The 18,438-nt window shown below is 40.9% G+C and overlaps 1 protein-coding gene and 1 long non-coding RNA gene across 2 annotated transcripts; one reads left to right on the top strand and one right to left on the bottom strand.

The window, feature by feature from the left end:
- The first annotated feature begins 9,501 nt into the window (after positions 1 to 9,501).
- On the top strand, positions 9,502 to 15,943 carry LOC104100491 (uncharacterized). The gene is made up of 3 exons (XR_687265.4): positions 9,502 to 9,611; positions 10,249 to 10,359; positions 15,685 to 15,943. It is a non-coding gene; the product is annotated as an uncharacterized lncRNA (long non-coding RNA).
- A 1,310-nt stretch (positions 15,944 to 17,253) lies between these two features.
- Positions 17,254 to 17,664, bottom strand: LOC104100496 (uncharacterized). The gene has a single exon (XM_009607733.1). The coding sequence runs from the start codon at positions 17,662 to 17,664 to the stop codon at positions 17,254 to 17,256; it is 411 nt and encodes a 136-aa protein (XP_009606028.1).
- Positions 17,665 to 18,438: the final 774 nt, after the last annotated feature.

The following is an 18,438-nucleotide window of genomic DNA, read 5'->3' on the forward strand; positions in this document are numbered from 1 at the left end:
CTCTCAAAATGACCAGTCGGGTCGTTACATCCTCCCCTTCTTAAAACATACGTTCGTCCTCGAACGAGTGTAAAAACATACCTGAAGTGGTGAAAAGATGAGGATAGCGGCTACGCATATCTTGCTCAGTCTCCCAAGTCTCCTCCTCGACCTGATGACCCCTTCCCCTCCACTAAACCTTCACTGAAGCGATGTTCTTCGACCTCAACTTCCAAACCTGCCTATCCAAAATGGCCACTGGCTCCTCAATATAAGATTGATCCTTCTCCAACTACACTGAGTTGAAGTCTAACACATGAGGCGGATCACCGTGATATTTTTGAAGCATGGAAACATAGAATATTGTATGAACTGCAGAGATACTATGTGGCATTGCAAATCTGTAAGCCACCTCTCTAACCCTCTCAAGAATCTCAAAAGGCCCAATATATCTATGGCTCAACTTGCCCTTGTTTCTGAACCTCATAACACCCTTCACGGGCGAAACCTGGAGCAGAACCCACTCCCCGACCATGAATGCAACATCGCGAACCTTCTGATCTGCATAACTCTTCTACCTGGACTGGGCTGCATGAAGTTGATCCTGAATCAATTTAACTTTTTAAAAGGCATCCCGAACCAAGTGTGTACCCAATAGTCTAGCCTCGCCTGACTCAAACCAACCCACTAGAGACCGGCACTGTCTACCATACAAAGCCTCATACGGCGCCATCTGAATGCTCGACTAATAACTGTTGTTGTAGGCAAACTCCGCAAGTGGCGAGAATTGATCCCAAGCACCCCCAAAATCAATCACACACACACAAAGCATATCCTCCAATATCTGAATAGTGCGCTCAGAGTGTCCATCCATCTGAGGGTGAAATGCTATACTCAACTCCACACGAATACCCAACGCACGCTGTACGACTCTCTAGAACCATGATGTAAACTGCGTACCCCGGTCAGAGATGATAGATACCGGTACGCCATGAAGCCTGACGATCTCACAGATGTAAACCTAAGCCAGCTGCTCCGAAGAGTAAGTAGTAACCACATGAATGAAATGAGCTGACTTGGTCAATCTATCCACAATCACCCAAACTGCATCAAACTTCCTCTGAGTCCGTGGGAGCCCAACAATAAAATCCATAGTGATCCGCTCCTATTTTCACTCTGGAATCTCTATCTTCTGAAGCAATCCACTCGGTCGATGATTCTCATACTTCTGCTGCTGACAATTTAGGCACCGAGTGACATACTCCACTATGTCTTTCTTCATCCGCCTCCTCCAATGGTGCTGCCTCAAGTCCTAATACATCTTCGCGGCACCTGGGTAAATGGAATAACGCGAACTGTGAGCCTCCTGGAGAATCAACTCACACAAACCATCTATATTAGGCACACATAGTCTGCCCTGCATTTGTAATACACCGTCATCACCAATAATGACCTCTTTGGAATCATCGTGTTGAACCGTGTCCTTAAGGACTAGCAGATAGGGGTCATCATACTGACGCTCCCTGATATGATCATAGAGAGAAGACTTAGAAACCACACACGCCAACACTCTGCTCGACTCGAAAATATCCAATCTGACGAACTGGTTGGCCAAGGCCTGAACATCCAAGACTAAAGGCCTCTCTACTACTGGTAGATATGCGAAACTGCCCAAACTCTCCACCTTGCGACTCAAGGTATCGGTCACCACATTGGCCTTCTCGGGATGATAGAGAATGGTGATGTCATAATCCTTAAGCAACCCTAACCATCTCCGCTACCGCAAGTTAAGATCCTTCTATTTAAACAGATGTTGTAGACTCCGGTGATCGGTGAAAACCTCACAAGGAACACCACACAAATAGTGCCACCAGATCTTCAAGGCATGAACAATAGCTGCTAACTCAAGGTCGTGGATATGATAATTCTTCTCATGCACTTTCAGCTGCCGCGACGCATATGCAATCACTCTACCATCTTGCATTAATACTGCACCAAGCCCAATGCGGGACGCATCACAATACACTGTATAGGACCCCAATCCAGTAGGCAAAACTAACATTGGGGATGTAATCAAAGCAGTTTTGAACTTTTGAAAGCTCTCTTCACAATCCTCGGTCCACCTGAATGGAGCACCCTTCTGGGTCAATCTGGTCATAGGTGCTGCGATAGACGAGAAACCCTCTACAAATCGACGGTAATACCCCGTCAAGCCAAGAAAACTCCGGATGTTCGTAGTTGAGGACGGTCTGGGTCAACTCTGTACTACTTCAATCTTATTTGGGTCTACCTTGATCCCCTCACTCGATACTACATGACCCAAAAATGCCACTGAGTCTAGCCAGAATTCACACTTCAAAAATTTTGCATATAACTTCTTCTCTCTCAAGGTCTGAAGCACAGTCCTCAGGTGCTGCTCATGATCCTCCCTACTCCGGGAGTACACCAGAATATCGTCAATAAATACAATGATGAAGGAGTCAATATAGGGCTGAAACACACTGTTCATCAAGTGCATGAATGTTGTTGGGGCGTTGGTCAGCCCAAAAGACATCATAAGGAACTCGTCATGAACATACTGAGTCCTAAAAGCAGTCTTCGGGATATCTGGCTCCCGAATCTTCAACTGATGATAGCCTGAACGCAAGTCAATCTTAGAGAACACTCTAGCACCCTGAAGCTGATCAAATAGGTCATCAATACGTGGCAATGGATACATGTTTTTCACTGTAACCTTGTTCAACTGGCGATAACCATCCTTCTTCTTCGCAAAGAAGACAGAAGCACCCCAAGGTGTCACACTGGGTCGAATGAAGCCCTTATCGAGCAACTCTTGCAACTGTTCCTTTAACTTTTTCAACTTTGCTGGGGCCATCCGATAATGTGGAATAGAAATGGGCTGAGTGCTCGATAATAAATCAATGCAAAAGTCAATATCTCTATCGAGCGGCATGCCTGGAAGATCCGCTGGGAATATATCTGAATAGTCCCTCACTACCGAAACTGACTCGACGATAAGAGTATCGACACTAACATCTCTCACATAGGATATATACGCATCACACCCCTTCTCAACCATTCGCTGAGCTTTAAGAAATGAAACAACCCTGCTAGGAACATGATCCAAGGTACCTCTCAACTCTAGTCGCGGTATACCTGGCATAGCCAACGTCACCGTCTTGGAATGACAATCAAGGATAGCGTGATAGGGCGACAACTAGTCCATGCCCAAAATAACATCGAAATCCACCATAATGAGCAATAATAAATCGGCTCTGGTCTCAAAACCACTAAGAACAATCAAACACGACCGATACACACGGTCAATAACAATAGAATCACCCACGGGTGTAGATACATAAATAGGTGAACTCAGAGAATCACGGGATACACCCAAATATGAAGCAAAATAAGATGACACATAGGAATAAGTGGAGCCTGGATCAAATAAGACTGATGCATCTCTATGATAGACTGGAACAGTACCTGCAAAAATAGAATATGATGTAACTGCCTCCGTCCTAGCAGGAAGGGCATAATATCTGGCCTGGCCTCCCCCTCTAGGGTGACCTCTACCTGTCCGACCTCCACCTCTAGCTGGTTGTGCAGGTGAGGTGGTAACTATGCTGTAACCATAGCCTGAGGACCTGAGCTAACATGATGCCTGAGAAATCTATGGAGGCGTACCCCTCTTAAATATGGGGCAATCCCTTACCACATGACGAGTGTCGCCATACTTAAAATAAGCTCTCGGAGGACGTGACTGTTGTGACTGGATCGGGCCCGATCGACTGGACTGACCATAGAAAGCACCCCGTACAGGAGACACACTAGACACTGACAGTGCATAATAAGGATCCCGGGGCCTAATAGTGGCCGGTGAACCGCTGGCGGCTGGAAGTGCTGAATGAACAGGGTGACCCATATAACCCCTACCCTGAGGAGCTACCGATGGGGCACGAGTACCACTGTAAGTGCCAGACTCTCGAGACTTCTTAGCCTATCTCTCCTCTCTATCCCGAGTCAGCATACCCTCCAACCTCCTAGCAATCCCTACTACTTGCTAGTACGTAATATCCATCTCCAACTCTCAATACTGGGGTTAAGCCCCTCAATAAATTGATGAACCTGCTCTCGAACCGTAGCAACCAAGGCATCTATATTCCCAGCCAAATCACTGAATCAGACAGCATACTCTGACACGATCATAGCACTATGGCGTAACTGCTCAAACTCTGCGCGCCAAGCATCTATGAGACTCTGGGTAACATACTCCCTCAAGAATATATATGAGAACGAAGTCCAAGTGAGTGAGGCTGCCTCAGCCAGACTATCCAACTCGTATACGTGCCACCACTAATAGCTCGCTCCTCTAAGCTGGAATGCAGTGAAAGAAACCCCACTAGTCTCCGCAACACCCATAGTGCGGAGGATACGGTGGCACTCCTCAAGAAAACCCTGGGAATCCTCTGACTCCAAGCTACTGAAAGTAGGAGGGTGGTACTTCTTGTACCTCTCGAGCCTGAGCTGCTCCGCCTCAAACATTGCTGCCCTAACCTCGGGCTGAACTGGAGCTACCGTTGCATCGGTAAGATCTCTGGAACCTGGTCGGCTTGAACCTGCTTCTCTGGGGTACCGGCGACAGGAGTCTGTGCTCATCCCCGGGCCTAAGATGTGGCAGGAGCAAAGGGTATCAATCCTATTTGAGCCAATATGTGGAACATGCTCAGAAACTAGGTTAGAGTCTCCTGGAGGGTTGGTGCAGTAACAGGCGTCTCAGGTGCCTGTCTTCCAACTGGAGCTACTGGTGGCCCCTTTGTAGTAGCTCGTGCGGGTGCTCTGGCTACACCACGTGGACGTCCTCAGCCTTTACCCCGGCCCCGGCCTCTCAAGGCTCTAGCAGGGGGCGCAACTGTCTGATCATCCGATCCAGCTGTACGTGTCCTCACCATCTGTGAGAGAATAGAAATACAGAAGTTTAGAGTCCGAAGTCAAAATCTCGCACGATAAGGAATCAAAAAAAGTGAAACTTTTTCTAACAGTTCCATAGCCTCCCGAAGATAAGTACAGACGTCTCCGTACCGATCCGCAAGACTCTTCTAAACCTGCTTGTGACTCATAACACCTATGAACCTAGAGCTTTGTTACCAACTTGTCACGACCCCAATTCACCCTCCGTAGGATGTCGTGATGGCACATAGTCTCTAAGACTAGGTAAGCCTAACAGATTTGTGAAAATACATAATATAAAACTGAAGCCCAATTCTCAACACAAATCTCAACTCATGAAATAATTATAAAACTGTCATTCAATAATTACAACTCCCAAAACGCGATGGAAACAAGTCACAAGCTTTTAAGAGCAAATACTAAGTGTCTATATACATCAGAGTCTAAAGAAAATAAGGAAAACAACCTAATAAGGATAGAGGGGGACTCCGACGTCTGCAAACGCCGGCAGATATACCTTGAAGTCTCCACGTGTGGTCCAACTCACTGGTATCTGGTCTGGTGGGAAGAACCTGGATTTGCACAAAATGATGTGCAGAAGTGTAGTATGAGTACACCACAATGATACCCAGTAAGTGCCAAGCCTAACCTCGGTAGAATTGTGATGAGGTCAGGTCATGGCCCTACTGGTTTAAAAGAAAAGTAAGGCAGAAGATATAATAATATTTTGAAATGATTGAGAATTTAAACAATAAGAAGTTTCAGATAATATCAGCACAGTAAATAGAGGTAAACAATATGGTCACTCCCGAGGTACCGCCTAGTAGTCCCAAAGTAAAAATGCAAGACATGGGGATATCCCGAGTAAACGCCTTGTAGTCCCAACGTAAATATGCAGTACAGGGGGATCACCCGAGGAACCGCCTCGTATCCCAAAGTAAATATACAGTACAGGGGGATCTCCCGAGGAATCGCCTCGTAGTCCCAAAGTAAATATGCAGCAGGTAATCGAAGGAAACACGAATTTACAACAAAAAATCTTACAGTTAAAGATTTAATTCAAATCAAGGATAGCAGGTAATTCAACAAAGCATGTTGCACAAATTGCAAGTAAGAGTTAAGGCACGTAGACATGCGATACTAGGCTAAACATGATCACTAAATATGCTAAGAAAACTCATTTAATGAATTTAAAAGAAGACAACTAAACAAAAATCGAAATTTCCACAATTAGCCCGTGCAGGCACTCGTCATCTCGGGTACACGACGTTCACGTAGCACATATTGTTACAACAGTACCAAATCCTATGGGAATTTCCCCCACACAAGATTAGACAAGTCACTTACCTCAAATCTCGCTCAATCAATCGATAAAGATGCCTTTCTCTCAAATTTCTGACTCCGAATGGCCCAAATCTAGCCAAAAGCAATTATATATCATGAATACAACTACAAAAAACTAATTTAAATACTGAAACTACGACTTAAGCAAAGAATCGAAAAATAATCCCAAAAGTTCGACCCCGGCCCACGTCTCGAAATCGGGTAAAAGTTATAAAATACGAACACCCATTCGATAACGAGTTCACCTATACCAAAATATCCAAAATCCGACACCAAGTTGCCATTCAAATCCCCAAATTAAACTCTCCAAATACCTAGCCTCAAACTCCCACATTCCACCTTAAACACACACAATCTAGGTCGGAAAATTAATGGGGAAATAAGGTTATTGATAAAAAATAAGTACAAGAGACTTACCTCAAGAAATCCCTCAAAAACCACCAAACCCGAGCTCAAAATGTTTGAAATGAAGCCAAAATCGCGAAACCTTGTGTTTAACTTTCTGTCCAGCATTTCCGTTTATGCGGACACTTAGCCACATCTGTGGCGTCGCAAAAGCGACAACATACCCGCTTCTGAGGTTCACTCGCTCCTGCAGTCTCCCCTTCTGCAACTGCGGAACTTCCGCTCCTGCGGTCCTAAATCCGCTTCCGCGGACTCATTTCTGCGAGACGAAGGCCGCTTCTGCAGAGCCCCTCATGCTAGGTCCCTTTCGCTTCTGCGCTACCTCCTTCGCATCTGCGATCTCGCAGATGCGGAACTTCTCTCGTATCTGCGACCTATGCCCACACTGCTTCAGACCGCTTTTGTGCCCAAATACCAGCTTCTGCGGGCTCGCACCTGCTGTCAATCTTGTGCATGTGTGATTACACCAGAGCTGGTGCCTTCAGCCATTCTCCCAAATCCAAATTCGATCCGTTAACCATTCGGAGTAAACCCGAGGCCCCCGGGACCTCAACCAAACATACCAACCAGTCCTAAAACATTATAGCGACTTAGTCGAGCCTTTAAATCACATCAAACAACGCTAAAAATACAAATTGTGCATTGATTCAAGCTTAATGAACTTCAAACATCTACATCGGACGCCGAAACCTATCAAATCAAGTCCGATTGACCTTAAATTTTGCACACAAATCTTAATTGACATTACAGACCTACTCCAACTTCCGTAATTAAAATTCGAATCTGATATCAAAAAGTCCACTCCCGGTCAAACTTCCCAAAAATCATCCCATTTTCCAACTTTCGCCAATTGACGCTAAAATGATCTACGGATCTCCGATTCAACATCCGAACACCCTCCTAAGACCAAAATCACTCTATGGAGCTATTGGAACCGTCAAAATTCCATTACGGAGTCGTCTTCATATAGTTTGAGCTACAGTCAATTCCTATGACTTAAGCTTCCATTTTAGGGACTATGTATCCCATTTCACTCTAAAAACATAAACCAAACCTCTCGGAGAGTCACGTAACCAAAAAATGAAATAGAAAAAGCAATAATTAGGGGTTCGAGGCTAATTCTCTCAAAATAACCGGTCGGGTCGTTACACTAGGTTGAAATCCCCTTCTTTAAAGATCAAAATCGCCCAAGAATGCAATAAATGAGCTAAAAATAGTCTAAGTCCCGATTTAAAACAAGGCACTACCCAGATGCCCCTTCTTCGCGAACGGTGAAAGGGCCTTGCGTTCCCGAAGGCAAATGGCCCAGGCCCAGAAAACTTGGCCATCACGAACGCGGAGGCTTACCTGCCCTGCCCTGCCCTACGCGAACGCGGGGGCACCTTCGCGAATGCGAAGAACAACGGTGCCACCCCCTACCCAGCTCGCCTTACCCTTCGCGAACGCGGATCCCCTCACACGAACGCGGAGCATAAATTTATCCCAACCCAATTCCTTCATCGCGAACGCGAGGGTCTTTCCGCGTTCCCGAAGAAGGAAACCAGAACTGGAAAATCTGATTTTTTCAACTTAGCTCCGGGTGGTTCGAAGCACACCCGAGCCACTCGGGACCCCGTCCAAATGTACCAACAAATCCATAAATATAATACGGACCTGTTCAAACTCTCGAAATGCGTAAAATAGCGACGAAACTAAGAATCGCACCCCAAAACTCAATTGAATCAATTTATGAACTTCAAGTTTCCAAATCGCTCCAAATGCGCCGAATCATGCTTAGACTACTCGGAATGACACCAAATTTTGCGTGCAAGTCTTAAATTACCATACGGAACTATTCCTCAACTCGAAATCCCAAACGGGCCTCGATAACACCAAATCCTACTTCAAACTAAATTTAAAGAACTCTAAAACCTCTAATGCGGCAACTTTCACTATTAAGCGCCGAAATGCTCCCGGGTTATCCAAAAACTGATCCGAATATACGTTCAAGTACGAAATCATCATACGAATCTATTGGAACCGCCAAATCCCGATTCTGAGATCGTTTACTAAAAATGTTGACCAAAGTCAAACTTAGCCTTTTAAGGCCAAACCAAGGAACCAAGTATTCCGATTTCAACCCGAACCTTTTCAAATCCCGAACTAACCATCCCCACAAGTCATAATACAGTAAAAGTATATGTGGGGAGTCTTATTTAGGAGAACAGAGATCTAGAAAGCAAAACGACCAGTCGGGTCGTTACAACTACGAGTGCTTGTTGCTCTCTTATTTCAGTTCAAAATAATTAATCTCTTCTTTCATGTATTTGATATAAAATTTAAATAACTACGGATAGTAAATTTGCTAAAAGTATAATTACGAATGATAAGTATAGTATAAATATTTGATGTGTCTGAGTAATTTTTCTTTGTTGGCCTCAATTCCTACCCTTGTCTTGTTTTCTCTTCTTGTCACTCAAACCAGAGCTTAAAGTAGAGTATAACAAAAACTGAAGCATTATTTCTTAGCTACATCATAAGATACATGTATAGTTATGTTTACGAGAGTTATCAACTAAGTATGAAAATATTTTGTGTCTCTCTCAACTAACACAAGTTGGTGTGAGACCTCTTTATTTTATTTTTTAACTATATAATATATAATAATAAACGAAGGCTTTATGAACGACGAGGGTAAAATAGTAAATGACTGCAGGAATATATCTGGAATTTGGGTAAAAATTGCTCAGACGGAATCCACAAAAATGGACACGTGGTTCTTTTCCTTAGTTTCCATTTTTACAGCTAGGTCCTTATATGACTATTGTTCTCTGAAAAAAATGCGCTTCTATTGAGAATAAAAAGGTCACTCTCCTTCTTTTCTTTTTCTTCTTCAATACATTTCTCTTTAGTTGCTTGGATTCGTCTTCTTCTTTCTTGCTCAACTCTATCTGGTGAGTTTTACTTCTTCCTTTTCCTTTTTGGCTATGTATTTGGTGAATTTCGCCGGTGACTTTTGGATTCATCGCTACAGAGAAGCAGTGAAATTGATATCTTCTTTTCGTTTCCTTTAATTATTTTTTAACATGTGTGTTTCAAAGTAAAATTTTCGGGTTTAGCCTACTCTAATTTTCACTTGATTGTTCTTTGTACTGCATGTATTAGCTATGGCTTGTGAAAATTAATTTATAGGGGTCGACTAATTTAGTTTCAATTTCTTCAATTTGAAACTAAAATTTAGGGCATCTTGAACTTTTGGGTGATTTTTTGTTGGATTTTTCACATGCAGATTAATAATTTTGTCTAATTTGCTCGTGCATATTTCTTTTCTCACTATCAACCAATTTTACTAACAAAACTATATTTCTCCTTTTCTTTCTCAAAAATTATTATTACTTTTTTATTTCTGATGACATTTCGACCAAACTGAATAGTTTGTCACTATTTTGATGCTTCTTCTGACAGAAGAATTTGTTTTGAGGAAAATTTTCATTCTAATCAACAAATTTTCTTGGAAAGTAACCTTTTCTTCCGTGAATTCTTGAATTTGCTAAAAAGTTTTAATACTGTATCTACTCTTTTCTTTCATAGATGAATCTCAAAGAGGCCGTGGCAATTTTTGCTTAGCTGGGATATAAAGTATAAAATTATTTGGGCATAGAGATCCCGAAACCAACATCTTGCCTTGGCAATCCCTCGATGGTATGTGATTTAAGGCATCTCCATTAGGGGTGTCAATGTTTCGGTTCAGACGGTTATTTTCTAAAATTTGTACCATACCAATTTTTCAGTCATTGATCATGCCTAACTAAAAAGGACTAAGCGGTCGTTACAAATATAATCCGGTTTACAAGTCCGGAGTCGAATTTCACAAGGAATTAATGTACTAATCACAATTTTTAGTTCAGCAAGAATTCAAATAATCAACTTCCAACAAGATTGAATAATGACTTAGTGTTTACTAACAATTAACAAGGTAATTAAAAACTATAATTTTATTACTAACAAAGCAATTGTCGTAGACAAGATTAGGAAAATCTAGAGTTACGATTTTCCCTCTTATCAGAATCCTCCCTGCTACGTCTGCTACAAATTCGCCTAGATACTCTCTACCGATCGTGAGAACTTTAGGCGTCGTAATTCTCTTCCGAGCAAATACAACAATTTACTAAACGTATTCTTCCGAACTATGCTAGCTAGCACTCGTTTACCGCTCACTACAATCGCACCAAGATTTCGTTATTCCTAAACCCACCTTTAAACCCTCCGTATTGATCCCTCATATACGTTAGGAGTGATGTTCAATAACTACCTAAATATGTACCCTTTTTTCAAGTAATACACACTAAATAGGTATAGCCGATTGAGGGCCCTTCAATCAACCACAATAATCACGTAGTTGAACACGTAGGGAAAATTCAATGGCAAATTTATATTAAACGCATCAAAGATTCATCCTCCAAGAGGTTCCATCAACAACCCTATAATAAAGAGTTTAGCTACTCATAATTGTTTTAATAATCACAACATAAGAATTCATCATCAATGATAAAAAAGGGAGAAAGAAAGATAAAAACTCGTTTCCGAATCTTCCGTCTTGCTCCTTGCATGTTCTTGTCTTCCCAATTCTCCTAAAAATCAAGATACCCTCTTTTTGGGAGAGCTGGGCTTCATATAGGTCAAGGACAGTCGCCTATGAAATTATAATTTTAGCCCTGGACTAATTTTTCTCGAAAGGACGTGCGCGGCCGCGCACCTGGGCAGGTGACTGCGCATCTGGCCGCGCACTTTGGCTAGTTTCTGCCTGACTTGCGCGGCCCAGTGCGCGGCCGCGCACCTAGGCAATTTTCTGCACTCTTCTTTGTTCTTTTTAAATGCGCTAACCTCTTTCGATCCTCGAACAAACTCCCAATTTACTCCACAAGCCTTTACTTGGCCTTCAACGCTCCATATTATCTCAAAACACTCCTTAACCTCATTGTACCCCGGAATTTCTCCTTCAAAGCATAAAAATACTCAATCAGAGTAATTTACTATCATTTAGCGCTCAAACATCAGTGAAGTGCAGCCAATTTAGAGTGCAAATAGTGGTCAAACTACATAGTTATAGCCTACTATCAGTTATTCTATGATGCATAACCAAAATTAGAGTTTTCGAAGGTATCGGTACGGTTCGGATAATTTTCGGTATATTTTTTAAATGTCATGTAAAAGTCACTAGTAGAAGTAGAATGCAATAACATACATACTTTTATAGGACTTAGCAAACTCTCTAGATATTTTTACTCTTTAAAGGGTGATGAATTAAGAAAGCATTAAAGATGACCAGAGTATAGATCAATCAATTATTTTACAGCAGCGTAAAAGAAACTAAACAAAGATATTAACCGAGTGAAAGATATTAACCAAGTTGGAACTCAAGAATAAAGTCTATAGAAGATTAAATATTCAAAAAGATAAATCTAAATCATATGAAAGGAAACATATTCAATACATTGTAGTTTGCTACTAATCGCTAGAATAGCTTGTGTCTTGCTAGTGAATATGTTGGAAATAATTTAGTTTCAATAGGAGTAGCATTATAGGTTTGGAAATTAAGATTTTGAGTTTAATCACTTGTTTGCTTGTAACCGTTTTCACAATTCTAAAGCCCAAGAAAATTTTTAATACATTATTATTATTCTTAAACTTAATATATAAATATATTTTTCACATGTAAATTTATTCGGTACGGTTCGGTATTTTTTTGGTTTATTTTTATAAAATAAAAAACCTACCCTAATTTTCGGTACAGTTATAGATTTATAATAAAACCTACGGTTTTATTAAAAAAACCTAGAAATCGATTCGATACAGTACAGTTCGGTCGGTTTTTAAATATCCATGGACACCCCTAATCTTCATCATATGAAACATTTTCTAAGCCATAATATGGTCTCTTTCTCTTTCCCCCATTGGAAACACAGGTCTAAGTCTCAATTTAACTCAGCTCATAGAAAGGCATCAACTTGTTCTTACAGTTACATGATTCCAATCGTTTTTCTAATTATATTTAGTCTTCTTGGGGCCATGATAATTTTGGAACTAAATTACTTTTTAAATTTTGGGTATGTTTATTTTCATCCTTTCCTATGTTCATATTTTGTGGATTTTAATTTTTCAACACATAACATTACCGGGTATTTGTGATCCACTTAATTGGGATATAACAATAGTACAATTTGGATTTCACAGGCTTTTAAAAGTGAATTGCTCTAGGTGGGAAAAAAGGGACAATACAAAAACTTCTCTCCTCTTAGTTCATGTTGATGTTTTAGAATAGACTCCTCTTTACTTCCTCTAAACTAACCGAATTTATGATTGTTATGTGCATATGCAATCTTTACCAGATAAAAACTTTTTGATAAGTGCCTTGGCAGTAAAGTTTCAATTGTCTAACATATTGTATTTATTCAGATAGGTCATATAATATGCAAAGGAGTATATGAATTTTATAGTAGGTTCTCTAAGGCATTGCCTTTCTTCTCATTGTTCTGTTTTTTTTATTTTGTAAATAATATTATTATGGATTTCCATAGTCTCTATTTTTTTAGAGTTAGAAAATAGGATGAATCCCTTTTAGAGTCTCCTCGGCAAGCAAAAGAGCCATCTTTCTTTTTTCCTCATGTGCGCGGTTGTATGTCAACATAAGCATTCAATTCCATGGATATATCGGATGAATTATTCAACAACGCATTTTATAAATCCACCTTCCAATTACATAGATAAGGGGCCTCATTAGTTTGAACATGTAACGACCTGGCCGGTCGTTTTGAGAGTATTAGCCCCGAACCCCTAATTATTGCTCTCTCTATTTCAGTTTTTGGGTTACGTGACTTGCCGGGAAGATTTATTTTTGGTTTAAGAGTGGAATGGGACACCGTCCCTAAATTGGGAGTTTAAGTTTTAGGAATTGACCTAACTCGAATTGTATGAAGACGGCTCCAGAATGGAGTTTCGACGGTTCCAATAGCTCCGTAGGGTGATTTTGGTGTTAGGAGCGTGTTCAGATGTGGAATTGGAGGTCCGTAAGTCATTTTAGCGTCAATTGGCGAAAGTTGAAAAATTGGATGATTTTTGGAAAGTTTGTCCGGGAGTGGACTTTTTGATATCGGGGTCGGATTCCGATTTCGGAAGTTGGAGTAGGTCCGAAATGTCAATTATGACTTGTGTGCAAAATTGGAGGTCAATCGGACTTGATTTGATAGGTTTCGGCGTCGGACGTAGCAGTTTGAAGTTTTAAAGTTCATTAGGCTTGAATCGATGCGCGATTCGTGTTTTAGTATCATTTGATGTGATTTAAAGGCTCGATTAAGTCCGTATGATATTTTAGGACTAGTTGGTATATTTGGTTGAGGTCCCGGGGACCTCGGGTTGATTCCGGATGGTTAACAGATCAAAAGTTGAAGTTGTGAGATTGATGAAGACTAGGCTCTGCTGGTGTAACTGCACCTGCGGATCTTTGATCGCAGGTTCGGGTTGTGTTGCGCAGATGCGGAGGAATGGACTGGGGGCTGTGTTGCGCAGATGCGAAGGAATTCCGCAGGTGCGGACTCGCACCTGCGCTTGGAGGGTCGCAGAAACAAAAACAGGGGTGATGAGGCTGGTCCGCAGAAGCGGGTTCGTTTGCGCAGATGTGCGCCCGCGGAAGCGAGGACTTGATCGCAGAAGCAGTTGGGCGGCTTAGTGGCCTCCGTAGATGCGAAGGACGGCCGCAATTGTGGTGCTGCAGAAGCGGCTAATGTGGCCGTAGAAGCGATTTCGATGGGCAGAAAAGGGCCAATTCCGAGGGTTTAATTTCATTCTACATTTTTGAACCTAGAGAGCTCGGATTGAGGCAAAATTTGAGGGTTTTTCAGAGAAAACATTTGGGTAAGGATTCTTGACATGTTTTTGATTTATTTTCACTAAGATATCATTTATTCTTCATTTAATTAAGGATTTGGGTTGAGAAATTTGTGAAAAAGGTGAAAAAATTCTTAGGCCAAATTTTGAGGTTTTGATTGAGAATTTTATATCGGATTTGAGTAATTTTGGTATGGTTGGACTCGTGGTCGAATGGGTGTTCGTAGTTTATAACTTTTACCCAATTCCGAGACGTGATTCTGGGTCGACCTTTTGGGCCAAGTTTCAATTCTTTGCTAAAGTCGTAGTTTCATTAATTAAATTAGTTTCTTGTAGTTATATTTATAGTATATGTAATTATTTTGGCTAGATTCGAGCCAATCGGAGTCGAAAAGTCGAGGGAAAGGCGTTCTTATCGACTGATTGAGCGAGATTTGAGGTAAGTGGCTTGTCTAACTTGGTGTGGGGGAAACTCCCCTAGAATTTGGTATTGTTGTAACAATTTGTGATACGTGAGCGTCGTGTACGCGAGGTGATGAGTGCGTACACGGGCTAAATATAAAAATTCTGATTCTTGCTGAGTAGTCTTCTTTTAAATTCCTTAACTGAGTTTCCTTAGCATGTGTACCTGTCATGTTTAGCCTAGTATCGTATGTCTACGTGTCTTAACTTTTACTTGAATTTTTTGCAACATGCTTAGTTGAATTACTTGCCTCCGTGATATTGTATTCAGTCTTTAACTGTATGATTCATTGTTGTAAAGTTATTGTTCCATAGGTTATGAGTTGTGTGTTTACTTTTAGGACTACAAGGCGGTACCTCGGGAGCTCCTATTGTCGTGTATTTACGGTACCTCGAGAGATCCCCCTGTTGTGTATTTATATTTGGGATTACGATGCGGTACCTCGGGAGCGCCCTTGTTGTTTACCTCTATTTGTTGCGCTGTTACCTTTATGTAATTTCTCGTTGTTCATTTCTCAGTCATTTCATTGTATAATTATATTTTCTGCCTCATTTCCTTTTATTCCAGTAGGGCCCTGACCTGACCTCGTCACTACTCTACCGAGGTTAGGCTTGGTACTTATTGGGTACCGTTGTAGTGTACTCATGCTACTCTTCTGCACATCTTTTTGTGCAATCCAGGTTCTTCTTACCAGGTCAGTTACCAGTGAGATAGCTTGTACGTGGAGATTTCAAGGTATATCTGCCAGCGTCTGCAGAACTCGGAGTCCCCCCTCTATCCTTATTATGTTGATTTCCTTATTCTATTTAGACTCTGATGTATAGAGACATTTAGTATTTTCTCTTAGAAGTTTGTGACTTATTTCTATCGGGTTTTGGGAGTTGTAATTATTTAAATTGCAGTTCTTGTTTATATTTCATATGTTGAGATTTGAGTTCAGTTTTATATTCAGTTATTCCGCAAATTGTTAGGGTTACCTAGTATTAGAGATTAGGTATCATCGCGACATCCTACATAGGGAAACTGTGGTCATGACAGAACCCAAAAAAAATCCTTTAGGCTAGGTGCTGAAAATTGAAGGTATGGTATAAGCTTCTTACTTTGAGTTAAGAGTTAGGATTAGTGTTAGTTGGTTGGATGTGTACAATATTACAGTATGCTTAAAAATAAAATATGAAGTTTTTGCACTTCTCAATAGCACGTAAGTGGCCCACTAGCCCTTCTCATGATAACCTCACAGCACTATGACATACATTTGTGTTTATTTTGCTTCTATTGCCACTTTAGTTTATGACTGAACTTTCAGATGTCTCAAAACATTATTATCCATCAAAAGTTTTGGATAGACTATCTTATAGCAGGTTAAAACCCATTAATGTTTAGTCAAAATAGCAGGCTTAAACCCATCAATTCTTAGTCAAAATCTTTCAAACATGCAGTACCTTTCTATATCTCTACATCTGCCACTAGAGTTAAGTTTCTATCCTACTTGATTGATCAAAATGCTCTTGATTATTGTTTTGTTGACCTTTTGAAATGCAATAACATAAGATTTTTTTTTTTGATAAAGTAATTGATTTCAATAGATGGCATCAAGAAGATGTAAGAAGTACATGATTTGGCATTTGAGCTTACAAAAAATATTCCGGCTCTTATACATAATTGGCTAAACCAGAGCTAAGGAACTAATGAAATCCAAAAGATGATCAATATTGTTGATAGGGTACAATCTAGACCAACAGAACAAATTGGCAATACACATAACCTTTAAAGAACCTATAGGAGTTGAGTTTCCATCAAAATATCTCTTGTTTCTCTCTGTCCAAATGCATCAGAAAATACAAGCAGGGACCATTGACCAAATTTTCCTGATGGCTTCATCAACTTTCCATAAACTCCAGCTCTTATAAGCGTCCTTGACTGTGTAAGGGATGACCCATTTGAGACCAAAAAGGCAAAAAAATGTACCATAAGTCTGAAGCCACCTCACAGTGTAGGAGCAAGTGGCAGGTACTTTCAGTTTTCTTTTGACACATGTAGCATCTGTTAGGTAACTGAAAGTTCCTTTTCATCAGGTTATCTTGTGTGAGGCATGCCTCATATAATGTTGTCCAGGTGTAACAGATAATTTTTGGTGGCATCTTGGTTCTCCAAATAAGTTTCCAGGGTCAGTTATCTATCATGGGATTACTAGAACACATCTGTTGATATCCCACCTTGACTGTGTAGATGCCTCCACCATGATTCCCCTATTTAAGTCTATCCACAGCTCGGGAGTTAATACTGCTTTGTTGTAGTCTTGCATAAAGTTCTAGCAACTCATTTATTTCCCAATCATGCATGTCCCTTCTGAACTTCAAGTCCCAATTGACCCCTTCCATGTATGCAGCAATAACCGCATTAGGATCTTGGCCTATGGTGAACAAGTTAGGGAATGAAACTTGGAGGGTAGAGTTTCCGAGCCATTTATCCTTCCAGAATCTGATGTATGTACCATTCCCAACTTCAAAATGGATGTTCTGAGCAAAAGTACTCCATAATTTGTTGATGCCTTTCCATAATCCCACACCGTATGGAGCACTTGAGACTTTTGAACACCAGTGATTCAGCTCTCCATGCTTGGCTTTGATGACAACTTTCCAGAACCCAGAATCCTCCATATTGTATCTCCACAGCCACTTCATCATCATGCTTTTATTGTGTGTTGCTAGATCTTTGATTCCCAACCCCCCCTTGAGTTTTTGGTTGGGTAACCTTTTTCCACTTGATCAAATGGATTTATGTCGTTCATTATTGCCTCCCTAGAGAAAGTTTCTTCTTAGCTTATCAAGTTGCTTCAAAACCTTTGTTGGGATGGAAAATAAAGCCATGTAGTAAGTAGGTATGCTGTCAAATACACTGTTAAGTATTAATCTGCCCCCAAATGAAAGATATTGCATTTTTCATGATGTAAGTTTCTTCTCAAACTAGTCTATGATCCCATTCCAAATTTCAGTGGATCTAAATTTTGCTCCCAAAGGTAAACCAAGATAAGTAGATGGAAATGAACCAATTTTACATCCCATAATACGAGCCAACTCAGCCAGATTTGGGACTTCATTAACAGGATAAATGGTACTCTTCGACATGTTCATGTGCAAACCTGAAATAAATTCAAAAATGAATAAAGTTAGGTTTAGCTGGATCACTTGAGACCTCTCAGCTCCACAAAAAATCAGTGTATCATCTGCATAAAGCAGATGAGATACAATTGTTTGAGTCCCAACATTTCTCCTAATTTTAAAAGCCTTTATCCACTGTAACTGACTGGCTTTCTGCAGCATTTTACTAAGCCCTTCCATGGCCAAGATAAAGAGGAACGGTGAGATAGGGTCACCCTGTCAGATACCTCTTTGTGGAAGAAAGAAACCCATTGGACCCCTATTCACTAAGAT

This window comes from Nicotiana tomentosiformis, chromosome 11 (assembly GCF_000390325.3).
Source record: "Nicotiana tomentosiformis chromosome 11, ASM39032v3, whole genome shotgun sequence".
NCBI classification, from domain to species: domain Eukaryota; kingdom Viridiplantae; phylum Streptophyta; class Magnoliopsida; order Solanales; family Solanaceae; genus Nicotiana; species Nicotiana tomentosiformis.